The sequence below is a fragment of the Oryzias latipes genome, chromosome 19, assembly GCF_002234675.1.
Source record: "Oryzias latipes chromosome 19, ASM223467v1".
In the NCBI taxonomy this organism is placed as follows: Eukaryota; Metazoa; Chordata; class Actinopteri; order Beloniformes; family Adrianichthyidae; genus Oryzias; species Oryzias latipes.
The window spans coordinates 9,288,070-9,306,511 of NC_019877.2; the positions used below are offsets into that span (position 1 = coordinate 9,288,070).

Here is an 18,442-nt window from a genome sequence, read left to right on the forward strand (position 1 = left end):
TTTGTTTTTTTCTATCAACTTATTTGAGCGACTGCCTCAAAGCGCCGATGATGGACTGAGCAAGTAGGAGTGGCTGAGGAGTTGCCAGCCTGCTTTGCATGAATCGTGGATTCCCAGACCGTGGCTGCCGTTTCGATATTTCCTGTGAGCCTCCCGAGCAGAGATAGCCGAGGGCGGAGGATCAGAGGAGAGGGATGGCAGAGAACAGCTCCGAGACAAGCGGCTCCGTTTCCCGGAGATGCATGGCCCAATCTTTGGGGGAAAGAAACAGTTCGGCCGGTGTCGGGGCATCGAAATGGATACGACTAAATGTCGGTGGAACCTATTTTTTAACAACAAGACAGACGCTATGCCGAGATCCCAAATCATTTCTGTACAGACTGAGCCAAGCTGACCCGGAGCTCGACTCCGACAAGGTAAATGCTAAGCTAGTAGTGTTAATCAAGTTGATTAACTTTTTGTCGTTTCGGAGTAAAATAAGCCCATATTATTTTACACCACTATACATAACAAGAATGGGTAACTCGTTTGCGCATGTTATAATTTTAAAAATGTTTCGTTAAAAATTGTTTTATTACAATTCTTGAGTGCTAAATGTTCTCGCTATCTACTAGCGTTAGCCTCGCAGCTAGCTAGATTCCGACAGTCACTACAGGACACATGATTGCTGCTATGGACCGCTTGTGTCTTTAACTATTCGTACTTTTCCCAAGATGTTATCAAATGTTTATCGCACAAAACAACTAATTTAACCATAAAATCGGTTTTTCAACGTAGAAGACAACTTGTAGCCTTTTTTTTACAGCTTTTCCAGAGGAAGTCAACATTGGAAACTTTCCCCATTCGAGGCCGTTACGACGTTGCCCGTGTGCAAATTTCAAATAAATACCTTTTCTTGAAGTCCCGTTTTAACTTTTATGTCTTGTGTTAAATTGTAGTTTGTAATTTGTAGAAAAGTTATAAATTTGTCTTTAGGGACTTTTATTGTTGCGTGTTTTGCCGTCAAACGACATAAACAAATCTAATCTACACCAATTCAATCAATCCGACTTCTTACCAATATATTTATTCTATTATCTGGTCAGTTTCCACGATGTTTCACTATTATGTGGCTGAGCCTCCATTCTGTCATTTTTCCAAGCTCCATCCACATTCAAGTCACTGCCAGGTGCAGTGACATGCTGCTGACATCCGAGAACTCGAGATGAAGTCACTTATCCCAGTGAATGAGCCCAGTGCTTCACAAGCAGGCTTCTCTCTGTTTTCACATCTGCTCATTTCAGCTGCAGAGTCCACACGCCAAAAGAGCCTTAGTGACTCCCACTGTGTAGTGCTCAGTCTCTTCAGTTTTTCTGTCATTCATCTGACAGTCATTGTATTCATTGTGTTATGTTTCTCTTTGTTTGCTCTTTCTAATCCTCACTCCTGGTCCCTATCACGCGGAGTCCACGGCTCATCTCGTATTTTCATGTAAATATTTTAATCTCTCCATAATCAGCTTGGTTTTTGTCCGTTTATCCTCGGTGAGCAACGGATCAGTCTATCGCAATCCCTTGTCTTAAGTGTGCATCACACTCTCAAGCCAAGAAAAGATGGCTCCTCCCACAGCAGGAGAGGTTATATGGAGATGTAACGGTTCCTCTCATTTCAACTGTATTCATGAACCCCAAACACAGATGGATCGGTCATAGTTGAACAGAATGACAGCCACAGTAGCACAGCACAAAGCAGGTCTTTCTCTTTCTTTTAGGCTTTGTACATTTTTCCTACTCTGCAAAATAAATCAAGTTACGTTTTTCCAGCCAGGCAAGCGAGCTAGTGGTTCAGTTCTCAGTCATGCAGGCTGACGTAGTTCTGCAGGACTCTTGAGAGAGGCTACATTATTCATGTTGTTGACTGGAGCTTGTTTTGCACTTTAGAAAAGAGCGCTGAGAAAGGAGAGGAAGGGTTGATTTATGAACAACCATACAGACATGGCAGGTTGTCTGGTGTTTGAAAGTGTTCAAATGCCACACAGAAATGAATGCCGTCATATTGACAAGTAATAGAGCCAATCGGAAGAAACGGACTGCTGAGTGTCAGTTATATCCTACCTTTAATTGTGAAAGTGATGTAAATACATTACATTTTTAGTTATTTTTTTTTTTAACAAATCCATCTCTGCATCTCCTTCTGCTCCAAGAGCCACATCAATTTTTCAAGTGCGCCATCACAAAATATTTTTGCACTTTCACCATCTTTATTTTCACATTTGTATCCATTTGCTGCATGAAAGTCCAGTTTGCACACTGGAAGAGAAAATACTGTTGCGTTTAATGCCTGATTCAGGTTGCACATCATGCCAGGGCTCACTGTGGGAGCAATGTAAATATTTAAAGGTGGTATATCGTCTCCTCCTGCACCGTGTTCCAACAGCGAATGCTCAACCACACACTGCAGAGTACTATGGATTATTTAAACGCCACTAAAAACAGTTTTATCTCCTTGTTACTTACGGTCCATTTATTATCCTTAAAGTTAAACCCTGATTTTAACGCATACGTTTTTGCTCCAGGTTTGCCTTTCAGACCTTCATAACTGTGGGGCGTTAAATGCTTTTCACCATGTTAGGTTTTGGTTAATGCAGAAGTAAACTTTCTTAAATTCTCCTTAAGTATGAAATTGCTGTGGTTGAAACCGGTTTGCGGTGCTGATTTTCCTGCTTGATGGTGTAAAACACAGTAAAAAGATCCGTTTTAAAGAAGGTTGCATCTTTGAATACATCATTATTGCATGGACTCCAGAGACACTGTAGGCTCGTACTTAACAACGATCAAACCTCCACTTGACTAAGTAACCACAGTCACGTGATCCAAATGATCTGCTGCAGCATCCTAAAGTCCAGCTGGTGAGTTCTGTCCCATTTAACAGATGAGAGCATAGCAACACTGGATAATGTCTCTTCTTTTTAGTCTGACTGCTGCTGAGCACAGCAAATTTTCATCGCGTGAAGGATCGACTTAAGACAGCTAATGTATCTGCAAAAGCATTTTCTGGACAAATTGCGGTTTAGGGTGGGCCTAATGTTATTTCCTGTGGGTGGACGTGTATTATAAGTTGGAGAAGAACGATAAGGTTCATACTGAACTGTTCCTTAAAGCCTACCCCTTTCACTGGCTTTGTTTACTTGAGTTTTCATGTGTTTATGGCTAGTAGCTTGTCAGTGTTGAAATAGCTGTCGCATAACTTTTAGCATATCTTTAAATCGGAACCCTGGTTAAAATAAATATTTTTATTATCTGTCATTATAAAGTAAAGTTAAATATTTTGTTCTATAATCACACATATTAAGATAGTTCTTCTCTAAATTGTTACTCAAATCATGAATACTTTTTTATTTTCATTTATTTATCAATTCTTCAAATTTTAACAACCTTTCTTTGTTATTACATCTCTAAACTCTCACCCCTGTTTTGCCCCTTTTGCCTCAGTCTCTAGACCTCTAGAGGCAGCCTTTTGTTTTTAATCATATCTCCAAAACAAGCCCCAATAATAATAATCCTAATCTGAATAGGGTAACCTCTGCTCATGTGTTCTCATTAATGCTTTTAAATGTTACCACTGATGTCAGCTATTACTTGTTTATTTTAGGGGATTTGAATGTATTTAAATAGCATTTGAATGTATTTAAGTAATCTCAACCAATGCAGTTTAATAAAAAGTCCAGCATAAAATTAGCCTTTTTTTGTTAGTTTTTTTAAATTAAGATCTTTCAAATATCCTTTCCAGTAAATTTAATATTCACCTACATGCTGTTCTTTTTTAGACATGGGTTTGGAAAACTGGCATGATCTCATGCCAGGATGGGCAAAGCTAGCATTAGCCAAAGTTGTGTAACATCGACCTCAACTGTGTCCTCTATACAAACCCACCTGTGCCAGTGCTTGAAAACCCACAGGCTGTTTAAATGTAAGAAGCTGACATAGGGTATTGGGACCTGAATAGAGCTCCTCTGGGTTCTGGGAGAATATTTTTTGCCATAGTAAAGAGGTCAGCCAACCAAGAGGGCTTAGATATTCATCAGGAAGGAGAATGCACTGGGACATTTTCTCATTATGGAAAAAGTGTAATAGTTCATTTCATCTTCAGATCAGAAGGTTCAGGATAAATTAATATGCTAATAATGACTGCATATCCTTATGTCAATCATGGCGTAAAGTAAATATGTGTTACAAACGTTTACAATTTGCTGTCAATTTCTGACGTCTAAAACAAAATTGTAGAAGTAAAAAAACAAAGTGCTGCAGACCTTTACTGTGTTCATTTTTTTTTCTCTTACTGTCATGCTCATGTTTTGCTCACTGAATATATCAATGTGTTTAAAGTACTAGTCAAAACTCACATTTTAAATTTCCATGAAAGGCTGACTGTGACACAGGCAAGATTAGGCAAAGGATTGATAGGAAGCCAAGGTTTCTCCTCCCCGTCCCCTCTGTTGTTCTGCTCCTTTTCTGTTCTGCTCTAATTGTTTTAGCTTGCTCTTTCCCCCATGAGACGCAGACAGGCTAATCACTGAACAGAAATAAGGGGAATATGCAGCGGTAGTGAAGGAATCGGGACGAAAGCCACGGCCTGTGGGAATACTGAAGCGGTACACCAAAGTGGTCTTGGAACTGTGTGCACGTGTCTCATTAACCACTACAGATCATCAGCTCAGGAACTGACCTCAAAATTCTCATCCCCCCAGAGTTTTTCATTCACCGATGCTCTGGGAGGTTGTTTTCCACCTAGATACGTTTCAATTAAGAAAGGTGTTCGTTAAGTGATGGTTTCATTTGATGGTGCAGAACCACTCCAGGAAACTCCTGTTCTGCTGGGAAGTCCCAAAAGTACAGATTTTGACCCAACATTTTGACACTTGTTCCACTGTTTTGTCCCCTTACCTTATTTCAACTTGACAACAATACAATAATTTTCTATTTTCTGTTTTGCTGTCTAGGATGAAACTGGTGCCTATCTCATTGACAGAGACCCCACATACTTTGGGCCGGTGCTGAACTATCTGAGGCATGGCAAACTGGTGCTCAACAAGGACTTGGCAGAGGAAGGTAATGACTAGAAGAATGACATCTATGAATCATTTGAAAAATAAAAATTAAAGCATTTTCCCATCAGCCCCTTGTGTGACAACAGAAGATGCAATGGATTTCACATGATGTCAGACTTCAAATGCTGTTTACTTTACTTAAGGAGATGCATTACGTTGCCTACTTCAGTTTTTTTCTGTTGCTTTGCGAGTCTTGTGGTGAAACATCAAGAGTGGTTGTGCTTTTTAAGTAGACAGCAGCCAGTCAAATCATCTGACTGATCATGAGTCTGACCTAAAAAAATGTTCAACATCAACTTCCCTCTTAGTGCCGATCTTTTTTTATATATTTTTTTAGATACCCCTTTCACTGGCTTTGTTTACTTGAGTTTTCATGTCTTAGAAAACATCAACTTCCCTCTTATTGCCGATCTTTATTTCATCATGTTTATCACATCTTTCCCCAAACCCTTCACAATAAACTGAATTTTTTTTCCAGTTAGTTTTAACTAAATAAAGCAAAGCATTAGCTGACCTGTATTTTTCTAATGCCTTATATAAGTGTTTGTTTTCTGTCTTAGGTGTGCTAGAAGAAGCTGAATTCTATAACATCACATCATTAATAAAACTTATCAAGGACAAGATTCGGGAACGGGACTGCAAAACGTCACAGGTATTTCAAAGGACATCAAGCAGCAGCCCACACACTTATGGAAACTCACTTTATATGTGTTTATCTGTGGCTCCAGGTCCCAGTAAAGCATGTGTATCGAGTGCTGCAGTGCCAGGAGGAGGAACTAACACAAATGGTGTCGACCATGTCTGATGGCTGGAAATTTGAACAGGTAAGTGTTTCCCCTGGAGGTCCACAACAGCAGTCCTTATGACACGTGCTTCACTCACCTTGTTATGCTCACGCGTGACGCTAAAAAAGTCCAATCCCCAATGCTGGAAATAGGTTAAAAAAGCCGAATCACAATCGCATCTTTCTTGATGTCCGCAAACGTGATCCGAGCATGCCTTCTGTGCTCTGATTGGTTGTTGCAGCTTGTCAGTATAGGGTACGGGCGGGCCCACCAGTCAGAGTTTCTGCTGATTGTGTCAAGGGAGGTGAAGGGAGAGGAGTCTGCTTTGCCAAGCAGCAGCGGAGAGGTGTGTCCCACAAACTTGTGTTCCCGGGCTGGTCACTGCATGGTCCCCATGTTGTCCGTACACACTCCGTTGGCCCATGTTTGTCCCAAGTAGACACCTAGATGTTCTTTTTTGAGCTGATTGTTTTTTAGTGTTCATCCGCACTGCTTGCTCACTATTAAAACAAAGACGACTCGACACCTTTTTTGTAATCTGCAATTTAATTTCCTTTATTTATTTATTTATTTTAAGTTCTTAATTAATTTACAAAATATAACCTTGTCAGCAACTCTTCCTCCTTTGTTTTTCAAGATTTTATTTCTTACTTACTGGTGTTTCCTTTTTGTCTGATTCATGGGTGACAAAAACCAGGCATTTACAGTCTAGAATAAGAATACCGACAGAAGTTGAACCAAAAACACATTTTGGTGTTATTCATTTTTCAGTATGTGAAGAACTGTGACAGGGGATCTCTGGAGAACCCATCAGGACTTTAATCCCACTAATCTCCCTACATGGGTCAGATGGGGGCAATTCAGAATTACTCCTGAAGCTCACCATTCAGCAGAGGATTGCCTTCCGTAGAGACGAGCGTCAAGGAAAATAAATCGTTTTTTACCCAGAAGGCTGCAGCATGTTGGCTCCTTCCAAAGTGTGACAAGTGGTAGCTAGTTAACATGATTTGGTTGTTATTGGTGTACAAGTCTGCTTAACAACAAGTCTCTTGTAGCGATGGTTAATGGAGCGATGCAAGTATGAACATGCACACCTGGGTACCAAAGGTACACATGTGGCTGGCGGAGCACACAGTTTCAATTAGGAAGACAGATGTGCAAGAAACGGCAGCAGTTTCTCATGGTTTCCTTTCTGTTCATTATGTCTGTGGTTCGCTTCCATCTGTCAACAAAAAATGTATTTTATGTAACTACAAGAAGATGCAATAAATATTTAGTTTCTTTCTAACCAAGTTTTTAGTGTGTTATGCTGATGACATCAGTATTGTAGCAATTAAAAAAAAAGCCTAAACGTGAGCACTGTTTTGGTTTGTCTTAAAGCGTGCCATAGCAGACGTTGCTTCAGCTTTAAACCCTCACTTCTGTTTTCTTTACCGTCACCATCTACCAGCATGTCTGCTTGTTACCACATCCCTGCATTGATGTTCTTCTATCAGCTCTCTGCTCACCGTCCCTCTTTTTTTTTTTTTTAATACTGTCCTTGTACTATTTCTGTTGTGTTTTGCCACTTCATTTTTGTGAATGAGTGATCTTTTTGTTGCCACTGTGTTGATTCCTCATTTTATTTTCTTCTTCTGTGGATTTTTGACTTCTCCATTGAACTCCATTAGAAGCCATACTTCTCAGCGTAACACCCCCCCTACACAATAGTGGCTGTACGCCCTGTTATGTTTCTTGTTTAAAGCTTTGAGTTATCGTACAGTGAGTGCTAAGTGTGCCATAAATTGTCAGTCATGGTATTCTGGGTTGAGTGCCGATGATATACCTGTGTCGCCCTTATTCTGTCTTACACTGATATCATTGCTATCTATCTAGAAAGGGCAATAAAAAAAAAAGCTCACTATCTTGCCCCCTAGGGCTAGACTTTAAGTGAGAATTATAAAGCTCTCTCCTCTCAGGTGGATTGATCTAGTTGATGGAATTGGGTACCTTTTTTTTGTTTTGTTTTTCCTTTTCACCACCAGTTAGGAAATGTGTTCATTAGGATCACACTGACCCGTCATTCAGCTTGGCTCTGCTCTCGTTTGTCTCCTCAGCTGGTCAGCATCGGTTCCTCGTACAACTATGGAAACGAAGACCAAGCCGAGTTCCTGTGTGTAGTCTCCAAGGAGCTGCACAATCAATCATACGGGACCAACAGTGAGCCTAGTGAGAAGGCAAAGGTAAGTGCGGAAAAGGCCTGCTGGAAATTTATCCTGAGCAAACATGGCAGAAAATGGCCTGTGCAGCACGTTTAAAGTGGACTTTATTCATGAACTAGCAGAAAGAGTAGCAGCATGTTCTAGTAAATGATGAAAAGGAGCTCCAGCCCAGTCTATACCATAATGCTACCATAATGCTATAAAGCTGTGGTTCCCAGGGTATGAACTGATTTAATGTCAGACAATGTTTTTGTTTTTTATTTAGATTCCAGTTACCTTTAAGTTTGCCGGTAGAGTTTATCTTTGTCCTCTGTAGCTGGTTTAAACTTCATTTGTACACTAGATTTGGTGTAGGAACCATTAAAATGTGATATAGATTTTCCCTTAACCCAAACTGTCAAAGTGGAAGCTAAAAAATCAGACACCAACTTCAGCCTCATCAATTTTTAAGGTGTGATTGATTAAACAAAAAAGAAAAACAATTACTAAAACTAGTATTTTCTAAATATAATCATAAATCTGAATGCACCATAACATTATACAGCTGGTTGCTAAATATCATTTATTAAGGTGTGTGTGAACAACTGTTGCAATAAATCCATATTTGGAGTCAAAACTCCTGGTTTTTCTCTGTTAAAAGCAGCTTTCTTTTTTCATTGAAGTCAAAGGCTTTTTGTTTGTTTCTTCACCAGCTCTTTTGTGCGAAAAGAAACTGTCCAAAAGGTTTATTTATTTTTTTGTTAACTTTGCTTGCTTGGGGGTTTCAATTTCGCAGTTGGCGCAGCTGCTTTAAGAAAGTACCAGATGGATTTTTGACACGTGATCGAGCATCAAATGGTATTCACACAAGAAAAAACTTCCTTCAGAATCAGATTAATAATAAAACAGAAAAAAATGTTGGTTGTCTTTTTTTTTCTTCTTCTCTGCAGCCTGGTAACAACTGTTCCACAGTCAAAATGTGTATTTTATTTTTTTTTACACTTTCTGAATTGCTTTTTCCTTTATGTTGAGTATAAACGAGTTGATTTTATCTGTGTCCACAAAAGTCTAAACTATGCACTACATGCTTTAGTCATTAGGAGATCACAAGTCTGGGGATGGTTGGAAATATTGGCAGTCTTGAGTTTTTCTCAGAAACTTTGGGAGGGATGCAGATGGCGGCACTGAGGAGTTCTCACCCGCATAAGCTCGTCTTCAATAAAGGCCCACTCTCTGAGAGCAGCTACATTTGGAAAAGAACAAGGCTTCATCTGTACTGATAAAAGACGCTTCAGGCACAGTAAATGTTTAATTACAGGGGATTTTAAAAGTTCATGGGTAACAAATTAGGTTTTCCTGGAGTTGATTCTTTTTTTTTTCTTTTTTTATAAATTATAAACCAATTTAGTTTAATCAGTTTTGATAAAGGTTCTTAAATCCCTATGAATGTCGTTCATGATAATGTTGGTGGCTGGAATTTTAACCTTTGACTGTAAGGGCGTTCATTTACCTCCAATTAAATATTCATTTGTTATTTTTCCCGACATGATTGTGCTGTCCAATGGGAGAGTCTCACTCATGCCTCTCTTGTCTTCCTTCTCCTGCGCTCTCTGCATGCCGGTAAGAGCGAGGATGAGGAGTCAGATTGTAAAATCAAGGCCTGTGATTAGGTTTGAGCGCTTTTGACTCACCGGTGAGTGCTGAAGTGCTGGCAGCCTTTCCATGACATTTCCCGCATTTGTCCCGCTTTAACGCCTCGCCCTGGAAATGTTCACATTAGTTTCCAAAGACCTTTAGAGCAAGCAGGAGGCCTTTCAAACAAATTGAACATGACAGTATCCATGTTGGAAATCTGCTTTGGACTTTACGTTCTTCACGCTAAAGCTCGATCGGAGAGCAGATGGTCTTTGCTGAATATAGCTATTTGGCTTCAGGTGGAGCTCTGTGATACCAGATGCGCAAGGCTTCTTTATTTTCCAGCCCTTTTCTTCCTTTTGGCACACTTGCCGCCTTGGTTAACACTGCTGCGTTGGATTCATTCTCTCCCATAGAATCGTGAGCAGGGAGGTGTTTCTACAGCAGCAAAAATGTTCTCCCATCTTTTCAAAAAGAAAGTTCAACAGTTACAGAGTTTGTGCTTTATTATTTAAAGGTTTTCTTAAGGCTATTTGTGAACAGATGTCCTCAGTTAAAGTCTTGATAAACTATGAAATACCTACACAATTCAAATAATTCTATTTATGTCCTCTTAAAATATTTCTTTGACACTAAACAATGTTTCAAAGTGATTGAGCTCATCGTCAGGACCAAGGTCTCCCATACCCGTCATGCTAAAGCCGTCATGATTCATTTGAAAGAACATGAATCAGCATTTTCCACTCCACTTTTTACTTTGAATTCATTTTTGCCCTACATGCAGTTTGCTTATATTCAAATTTAATGTGAAAGAGATGAAAATATGAAAACCAACAACCTCCTCAGTAGATGCTCATTCAACAGGTTTTTTAACCTTTTTTGAGCCACGGCACACTTTATTTTAACCTTGACAAAAATCCACCGGCACACTAGCATCCAAAAATAAAAATAGAAAAAGCAGCTGTTTTTTCTAAAAGATGTGATAAAAGTTAAGTTAAAAGATTTATAAACTATTTGTTGTGGTTTCAAGTCGTTTAACAAAGAAAGGCTCATTGTGCGCTGAGACGCTGTCACTTTAACCCAATGCATCATGGGAGATGTAGTGCAAACAGCTGCCGAACGCTGAAAGACTAGCCAGCGTTTCTGAGCTTCATTGTTTTGTTCACTTGTTCCACGGTCTGATACCGGATTCTGTGGAAAGTTACACCACTAAAGACGAGCTTTAGCTGGTATTTTTGTTGGAAATGAGAATTTATGAGCAGAATCAGAACAAGGAAGTGAAGAATTTAACCACTTCTGAATGATTGGTGGAGACAGTTGAAGGGGGGGGGGGCTTTTCAGAAAACAGTTATAGCCATAGCTGCAGCTAAATCACGTTACCGTCATTCTTATCAAAATGTCTTTAATAGAATCAAATAAACGCAAAGAAAAGTATTTTACGATCTTTCATATTTCAAACTACTCATTGTTTTATCAGGGCCTGTTTGGACGAACACAGAGCTGAGATCCTGGAGATGGAAAATGTTTTTAGATCAGTTAAGGGCAATTTCCTACGGCACACCTGACCATCTCCCATGGCACACTACTGTGCCGCGGCACACTGGTTGAAAAACACTGAGCTAGACAACCTGTGAAAAACATTGGGTTTAAAACGTCAAAATCATTGTATAAAAAAAATTATTGTACAATGACATAAGCAAATAACAGGAGCAAAAAAAAATAGATTACTTTTTAATTATCACTACAAAAACTAGTCAGTTTGTGCTGATTCTGTTTGATGGTTCCTCATTTATCGCAGGGGTTGTTTTAAAAACACACTGCAACAGACTAAATCTGCAAAGTAGACTTCCTTAATTTTTACAATTGATGTTTTAGGCTGTGAAATTCCTCACTACGCACTTATACTCTTTCCTCAGACAGACATGAACTACCAGTTCTTAAAGCAGCTGTGCCGACCGATAAATTGAGACTCGGGCTCAAAGCTCAAAAAGTGACAATGAAGCACTCAAAGCTAGATGGCCACAGCTAGATGAACGAGTTCACCAGTAGATGCTTGAGCAACTGCTGCTGTGAGAGGCTCGTCAACGGTGCAGTTATGTCTCTACGCCCAGGTAGTTGCCAAGGCGATGAATTGCAGGAGGACCTTCTTGGTCCTTTTGCTTAATGCAACACAATCACCTCTCAATCAGAGAACGGACAACTTTGTCCCTTAAACTGCCAGCCAATTTCCAATCCAAGATTGCTAGTGTCCGAAAGTTTGTTGAAAAGCAAGTAACTGACCCTCACTTTTGACATGCCCGTGGGTCGAACTGTCACAGAAAAAGGGCAAAAGAGTGTGAATAAAGTGACAATTAGCCATGAAAAATCACACTTGCAGGGGTGCTGACATGTTGTGGCAGTGGATCAAAGTTGCTACCATTGGCTTACAAAATGCTACTCTAAGCGCCCGGATGTCATCTTCAGAACACACAACGCCCTGCTTGGAATGGACAGTATGCAAGCGCACATCACGCCACAGTTCAAAGCGAAACTTAGTTTTCAATCTCACACTGCAATCATCCCTGGAGACTCAACAAAAGTTCAATTCAATTCAATTCAATTTTATTTGTATAGCCCAAAATCACAACAACAGTCGTCTCGATGGGCTTCGAAGTAAAACATGAAATCAAAAGGATCACGAATACAAAGAGTTCAATAGGAAAATACTAAAATGAACTAACAAACTGACTAAGCTATACTGGCATCCCTGCCCTTAGACCCCCCTTCGCGGTAAGGAAAAACTCCCAAAAAAACCGGATTCCGGAAAAAACGAAGAAACCTCAGGGGTGCCCACATGAAGGAGGGATCCTCCCCCAGGACGGACAGGCGATTTACCAGAAATCTTAGAGAAGAATTAACTTATCTAAATCTACAACTACATATATAAAAGTCCAGCAGACGAGCTTCATCCAGCCGTGGTTATCGGGACAGTCAAAGGCGCGAGTCGAGCCGGAGACAGGAACCACAGCCAGGTGTAGGAGCAGGAGCAGAGACGAGGTACTCGGTCAGGTACAGAGCAGAGACGAGCCAGAGATGAGCCAGAGGCAGGATCCACAGCCAGGTGTAGGAGCAGGAGCAAAGGCGAGGTAAACGGTCAGGAACTGGAGCACGGATGAGCCAACTGGAGTCTGGAAGCACTCCCACTCCCCAGGAGGGGAGAGGAAAAGAGGGACAATACATGAATCGCACTGCACCAAACAGAGGCATGGAGAACTAAATGATAAATTATGATCAGGAATAGAGGAGAGGAAGGGTAGAAGTAAAAAAGGAAAGAGGACAGAACCCCAGTGTACCATAGTTACCCCAGCTTCAACTTCTAGCAGCCTTTTAAAAGAAATAGTTATTATTAAGTTTAATTTAACTAACATTAAGTTAAATAATCTCTGAATACTAACTAGTCTGACAATAAGCCTGTCCAAAGAGGAATGTTTTCAGTCTAGCTTTGAATGTAGAAACTGAGTCGGCCTCTCTTATATGAGCTGGGAGTTTATTCCATAAGACAGGGGCTTGGTGGCTAAACGCTCTACCTCCAACCGTACTTTTACTAATTCTAGGAACCACAAGCAGTCCTGCATTTTGCGAGCGAAGTGTTCTGATTGGTTGGTAAGGGACTATGAGGTCCTTAATATAGGACGGGGCCATTCCATGTAAGGCCTTATAGGTTAACAGGAGGATCTTGAACTTAATTCTAGAATCAACTGGGAGCCAATGGAGCGAAACTAACACAGGAGTGATGTGATCTCTTCTGCTAGTTCCAGCTAACAATCTAGCTGCTGCGTTCTGAACAAGCTGGAGACTTCTTAAGGAACTCTTAGGACACGCTGCTAACAAGGAGTTACAGTAATCCAGCCTCGACGTAACAAATGCATGGATGAGTTTTTCAGCATCACTCTTAGAAAGTATATTTCTGATCTTAGCAATATTCCGCAGGTGAAAAAAGGCAGTTCTACATGCCTGAGATATGTGAGCCTTAAATGATAAATCCTGGTCAAGTAAAACCCTCCAGATGAGTAATAAATAAACCAGTAAAGCAGAGCTTTAGGACAGTACTGTGAGGCCTGTGGGAGCAGTGGATGACGGATGGCGAACATAACCTTCACAGCAACCGTGAGGATACGCCATGCAACTTTTCTGCAAGCTATCAAATGGATCGACCAAGCATGGGCTTCAGTAACAACCAAGACCATCCAGTTTGGATTCAGAAAGGCTGGAATAATTGGAACTGGAACTAATTCCGAGTCTGAAGACAGCCAGAAGAGGAAGTTCTGCTTCGTCTGGAGTTGGCAGAGTCGTTTAGAAGTGACAAAGGGACGAAGAATTTAACAAATTTAGTGTTATTTACAGTAAAGGTACACTTGTTTTGTTCTTTAAGCTATAGTTACGCAAAGCTGTTTGTTACATAAACACCGGACACCTGCTCTGTACATGTTTACTTTTTGTGTAGCTGAATATCCTTCATTGTGTTGGCATATTACTTTCACCTGTTCAGCCTGTTCTCTATTCCTTTATCAGTGTTGTAACTTCCCTTCCAAGAGAATGTAATGTCTGTTTTTGGTCAAGTAGTCTCTAAAATAAATTGCTTGCAAAAAATTCGACTTATACTCCAGTGCAACTTGTGTATTTTTTCTAGCTTATTATGCATTTTTGGCCTAGTGTGACTTCCATTTCGGAGCGACTTTTAATTTGGAAAACACGGTAGCTGGTGATGAAACAAATAAAGAGAATTCTGCTTCAAACAAGAATGAAAGCTGCGTTTAACAGACAAAAACCACGAGTCTTTACTGTAAATATGGATTTATATCAACCGTGTTCCCACACACAATACTAGTAATGTATAATATTCTGCTCCTGACTGCCTAATGTGACGAGGATGCCGTTAATAAACGGGGATTCACACTTAATATATTTAGAAAACGCCAGTTTTAGGGACTGTTTTTTATGTGGTGTTCTTTTTAGCCATTGCGCTTTAAAGGTTAAATTAGGCGGAAGTTGGTATCAGATTTTATTTTATTTTTTTTTATTTGGGTTCCAGTTTGACAGTTCTGGGTCAAGAGGAAATCTATATCACATTTTTATGGCTCCTACTCAACATCTGGTGTACAAACAAAGTTTAAACCAAATTTTCCAGAGGATGAAGGTTAAACATTGGCATTAAACTGGTCTGTGGCCTGAAAAAATTTGGGGACAACTGCTGTACAAGAAACTACACACAAAGAAGCTGGTTTGACAGAATTCTACAGCCAATCAGGATGCAGGACATGATGCGCTGTTAAAAGAGTTCAACTTGCTTCATAGGGTTTTCCAATTTAAGATACGAAGAAGTACTTTCATATCGGTCACTTATTCATGTTTAGTCAAGCTCTTCAACAATAAATGCAGGATGCAGGATAATGATTATTCAAATGAGATACTGGAAACTTTCAGTGTGTGCATCTATATTTATACATTCAGGAAATGCATATTTCTCTCTGTCTCTGCAGATTCTTCAGGAAAGAGGTTCCCGGATGTGAGAAGAACTCAGTATTAAAAGCTCCAGGTGTTATGATGCAAACATATCATCTTTGTGGAAGAACGTTTGGCACAATGGAGATTTGAATTGGGCGGGCTTGTTTTATTTTCCCTCCCCTTTTGTTTTTATTTTCTCAATGTAAATAACTGTTTACTGACAATTTGTGCCTGTACATTTAAACTGGACCTTTTCCAATTAGCGGCAAGTAGTTCCTTTTTTTTCCTCCTGTCTGAAGATAAACAATTGTAATTGAGAACATTATAAACTATAAATGTGGCCATTGTTGTTTAAGGCCAACGATTCACTCAGGGTCATCAAATCCGATAATTTTATCATTTAGCTCAAGAGTCTAAGAAGGGATCAGTGCGGTCTTTGCAACTCCTGAGTTTCACACACAAAATTATTGCTGAAGAGATATCAAGAAGGGAATAGTGTCGGCATGTCAAAGCTATACATTATTAATTTCAACCATAAACTATTTGTGAATTTTCTTTAAATTATTATTAAAATTCGTTTGAGGGATCCCAACAAAAAACACACTTTTAAGAGTATTTTATATATTGTCTTTTTTTCATTTAAAAATAATTGTCAAAATATCAGTCAACACAAAGCTGAACAATTAAACTGTGGAAGATCAGTTACATTAAGTGGGCTTTTAAAGCACAAGTGCTGTAGAAGGAACCCTTACTGCAAAGACGGGTCTATTTAAACACAGACAGAGGCCATTTTTAAAATGCAGAAGTGTATATTTTTGCTTTTTAAGTACTTAAAAGTACTGTGCAAAAGTAATAACATTACTAATAATACAGGTAATCCCATCGCCAACGTTTAAATTATTCTATGTAATTAATGCATGAAATGATGTGAACAAAAATCTGTAAACTCAAAGTTTCTAAAGAATGATCAACTGTTTTGAGGTTTTCTTGTATCTTTAGTCTAAAGTTGACTGCTAAAAATACATTTAAAAAATCAAGAGTAAAACAAAAAGACTTTTGCTAATTTTTGCTGGGTGAAGATGTTTTAACACGAAGATAAATTATTTTACCCTCCAATACTTAAGTTATCTTCAAGGCTCAGTTTTGTATGTTTAAGAAAGATTTGAATGTTTTAAAAGCTCTTTTTGTTTTTTTAGCATCTGCTTACTGGAATCGTTTAAGGCAGTGGTGAAGGACTTCTTGTTTTTTTTCATGTAAATAATCCAAATTCAATATTGATATTTAACTCTTAAAAACTGCACGTTTTGTACACTGTACAAGAGCCACAGCTTCAAATGGAAGCTGTTTATACTGGATCTTTAAAATGAGCAAATCGTGACAATGTTGACTCTTTTTTTTTTTTTTTGTTTTGCATCGTTTGTACAGGATTTCTGACGTAGGGTTAAGACAGCAGATGCTGAATACGGTGTCTTTTACTGAGAACATGCCGGGAACATGTTTTGATAACCAATAACAAGACTATACTTGGCTGGCTATGAAGTTGACTGTTACATTTAAGAACTTTATTGGTTTGTCTTTGTTGATTAGAACTTTTGAATTGTCGATTTCATACACAGCATTACAAGCACTACAGTGACAAACACTGTGCCCACTGCTTCTAGCCTGTAATGTTGATGTAAATACCGCATTTTAGAAGTCTTTTTTTTTTATTTTTTTTTTTACCTGAAATTTGTTTTTAGTTTTGATGTGTGGTTTGGATATTTTGTTCACTATCGATCATTTAGTGTTGCCTTTTTTCCCAGTGACCAAAATCCAATGTCTTATGTGTATTGTACACATCAATCGTAGTGTCAGGGACAAGTAAATGTTTCTTAATGCTGACACACTGTACATAGAGACTTATTAACGACACAGAAACCTCCACATAACTCACATGCACACTTATAATACACTTGATAAAAACTGTTTTTATATTGTCGAGGGGGGAAAATGAATATGGATGCATGTTTCCTTTTTTTTTTTATTAAATCACACATATGTAAACACACACAAGGGCTTTTAAAGTGCAAAATTTGAGATCTGCAAAGAGGTGTAATCAAAAAAAGACTGGATTTCCTGCCAGAACTAGGCTATGTTTACATTTACTATAGTATTCTGAAGCCTTCAGATTGTGTACTGTCTTGCACTCCTTCACACATGTTTTTAGCCATTGTATGACTTCACCGGTGGCAACTAACACTCCCCTGATATCCACTCCCAACATTTCACTTTGTCTTAAGATCATCCTCCAGTTTCGAACTGCCAGTGCTTGAGCTTTGTAGACAATCTTGTTCCTCCTCATTTCATCTGGAAGCTGAGATACTTGTGAATCCTCACACATGTGGACTCTGGAATAAGCTTTATTTAACTGTACTTTTCAAATATCTCTGGTTTAAAGTGTTTTTCTTTATATAACCTATTCCTTCAGTGCAGTGCTAATTTTAGCAGATATGTAAAGCTCAGCTTTATAAGATTTTAAGTTCTCTAAATGTTTATCACACATTGATTATCACACATCTTACGGACAAACGTATCAAATCTGTAGCTTGATCTTTTTTAAGTGCCCAGTATGTTTTTTTGCATTCAGGTTATTAACCACGGGTCACTTAAATGCATGATTGATGATCACAACTTGTAATCCGAAGGAATGAATGTGTCATCTCTCCTCAAGATAAGAAAAAAAAAAAAAATCATTGACTATTGATTCTCATATCATTACCCAGATTTCATCTTTATGATCTTATGCAATGTTAAAAATGTACAAACTAAATATAAGGGTTAAGGGATAGATCTTTATAGTCTTGCATAATTAAACCCAATAAAAAGTTTTATTCACATCTGTGTGTATTTATTTATTTTTTCTATCGTTTTAAGTTGATCTTTGTTGAACTCAGAAGTAATGAGTCATTTTTTTCTCAGCTAGCGCCCTCTAGTGTCTCTCCAATTGTTTGCTTTCGTTGAATACATTTATTAATTTATGCATTTTAGCATTTAGTATTAAATATTTTCGGACAAAGTAAGGACGACACAAAATTGAATCTAATAAGGCAAACTAGAAACTGACAGGGATTCGTCACGATTTCGCTCGTAGGTTGGGCCAAATCGGTTTTCTAGGCACACAAAGATGTTTTATCAGTGAAGATGGTAACCCTAACTCGTATCTAGTCAATGGTAGATTGTTTAGCTTCCTGGTTTTAAAAACTCAAAACAAGTTTTAGGCTTTAAACCACAAA

The 18,442-nt window shown here is 38.9% G+C and overlaps 1 protein-coding gene across 4 annotated transcripts; it reads left to right on the plus strand.

Annotated features, from left to right (window-relative positions):
* The first annotated feature begins 33 nt into the window (after positions 1 to 33).
* On the plus strand, positions 34 to 18,046 carry kctd5 (potassium channel tetramerization domain containing 5). 4 transcript variants are annotated; one of them, XM_023949155.1, is made up of 7 exons: positions 34 to 416; positions 4,979 to 5,087; positions 5,647 to 5,738; positions 5,815 to 5,910; positions 6,113 to 6,217; positions 7,968 to 8,093; positions 8,848 to 9,585. In XM_023949155.1, exons 1-7 carry the CDS (start codon positions 195 to 197, stop codon positions 8,863 to 8,865), a joined length of 768 nt encoding a protein of 255 aa, XP_023804923.1. In that variant the 5' UTR covers positions 34 to 194; the 3' UTR covers positions 8,866 to 9,585. The 4 variants fall into 4 exon arrangements, with proteins under 4 accessions (XP_023804923.1, XP_023804922.1, XP_023804925.1 ...); XM_023949154.1 differs by lacking the exon at positions 8,848 to 9,585 and adding an exon at positions 15,206 to 18,046 and having other exon boundaries at positions 36 to 416; XM_023949157.1 differs by lacking the exon at positions 6,113 to 6,217 and having other exon boundaries at positions 39 to 416.
* The last annotated feature ends 396 nt before the right edge of the window (positions 18,047 to 18,442 follow it).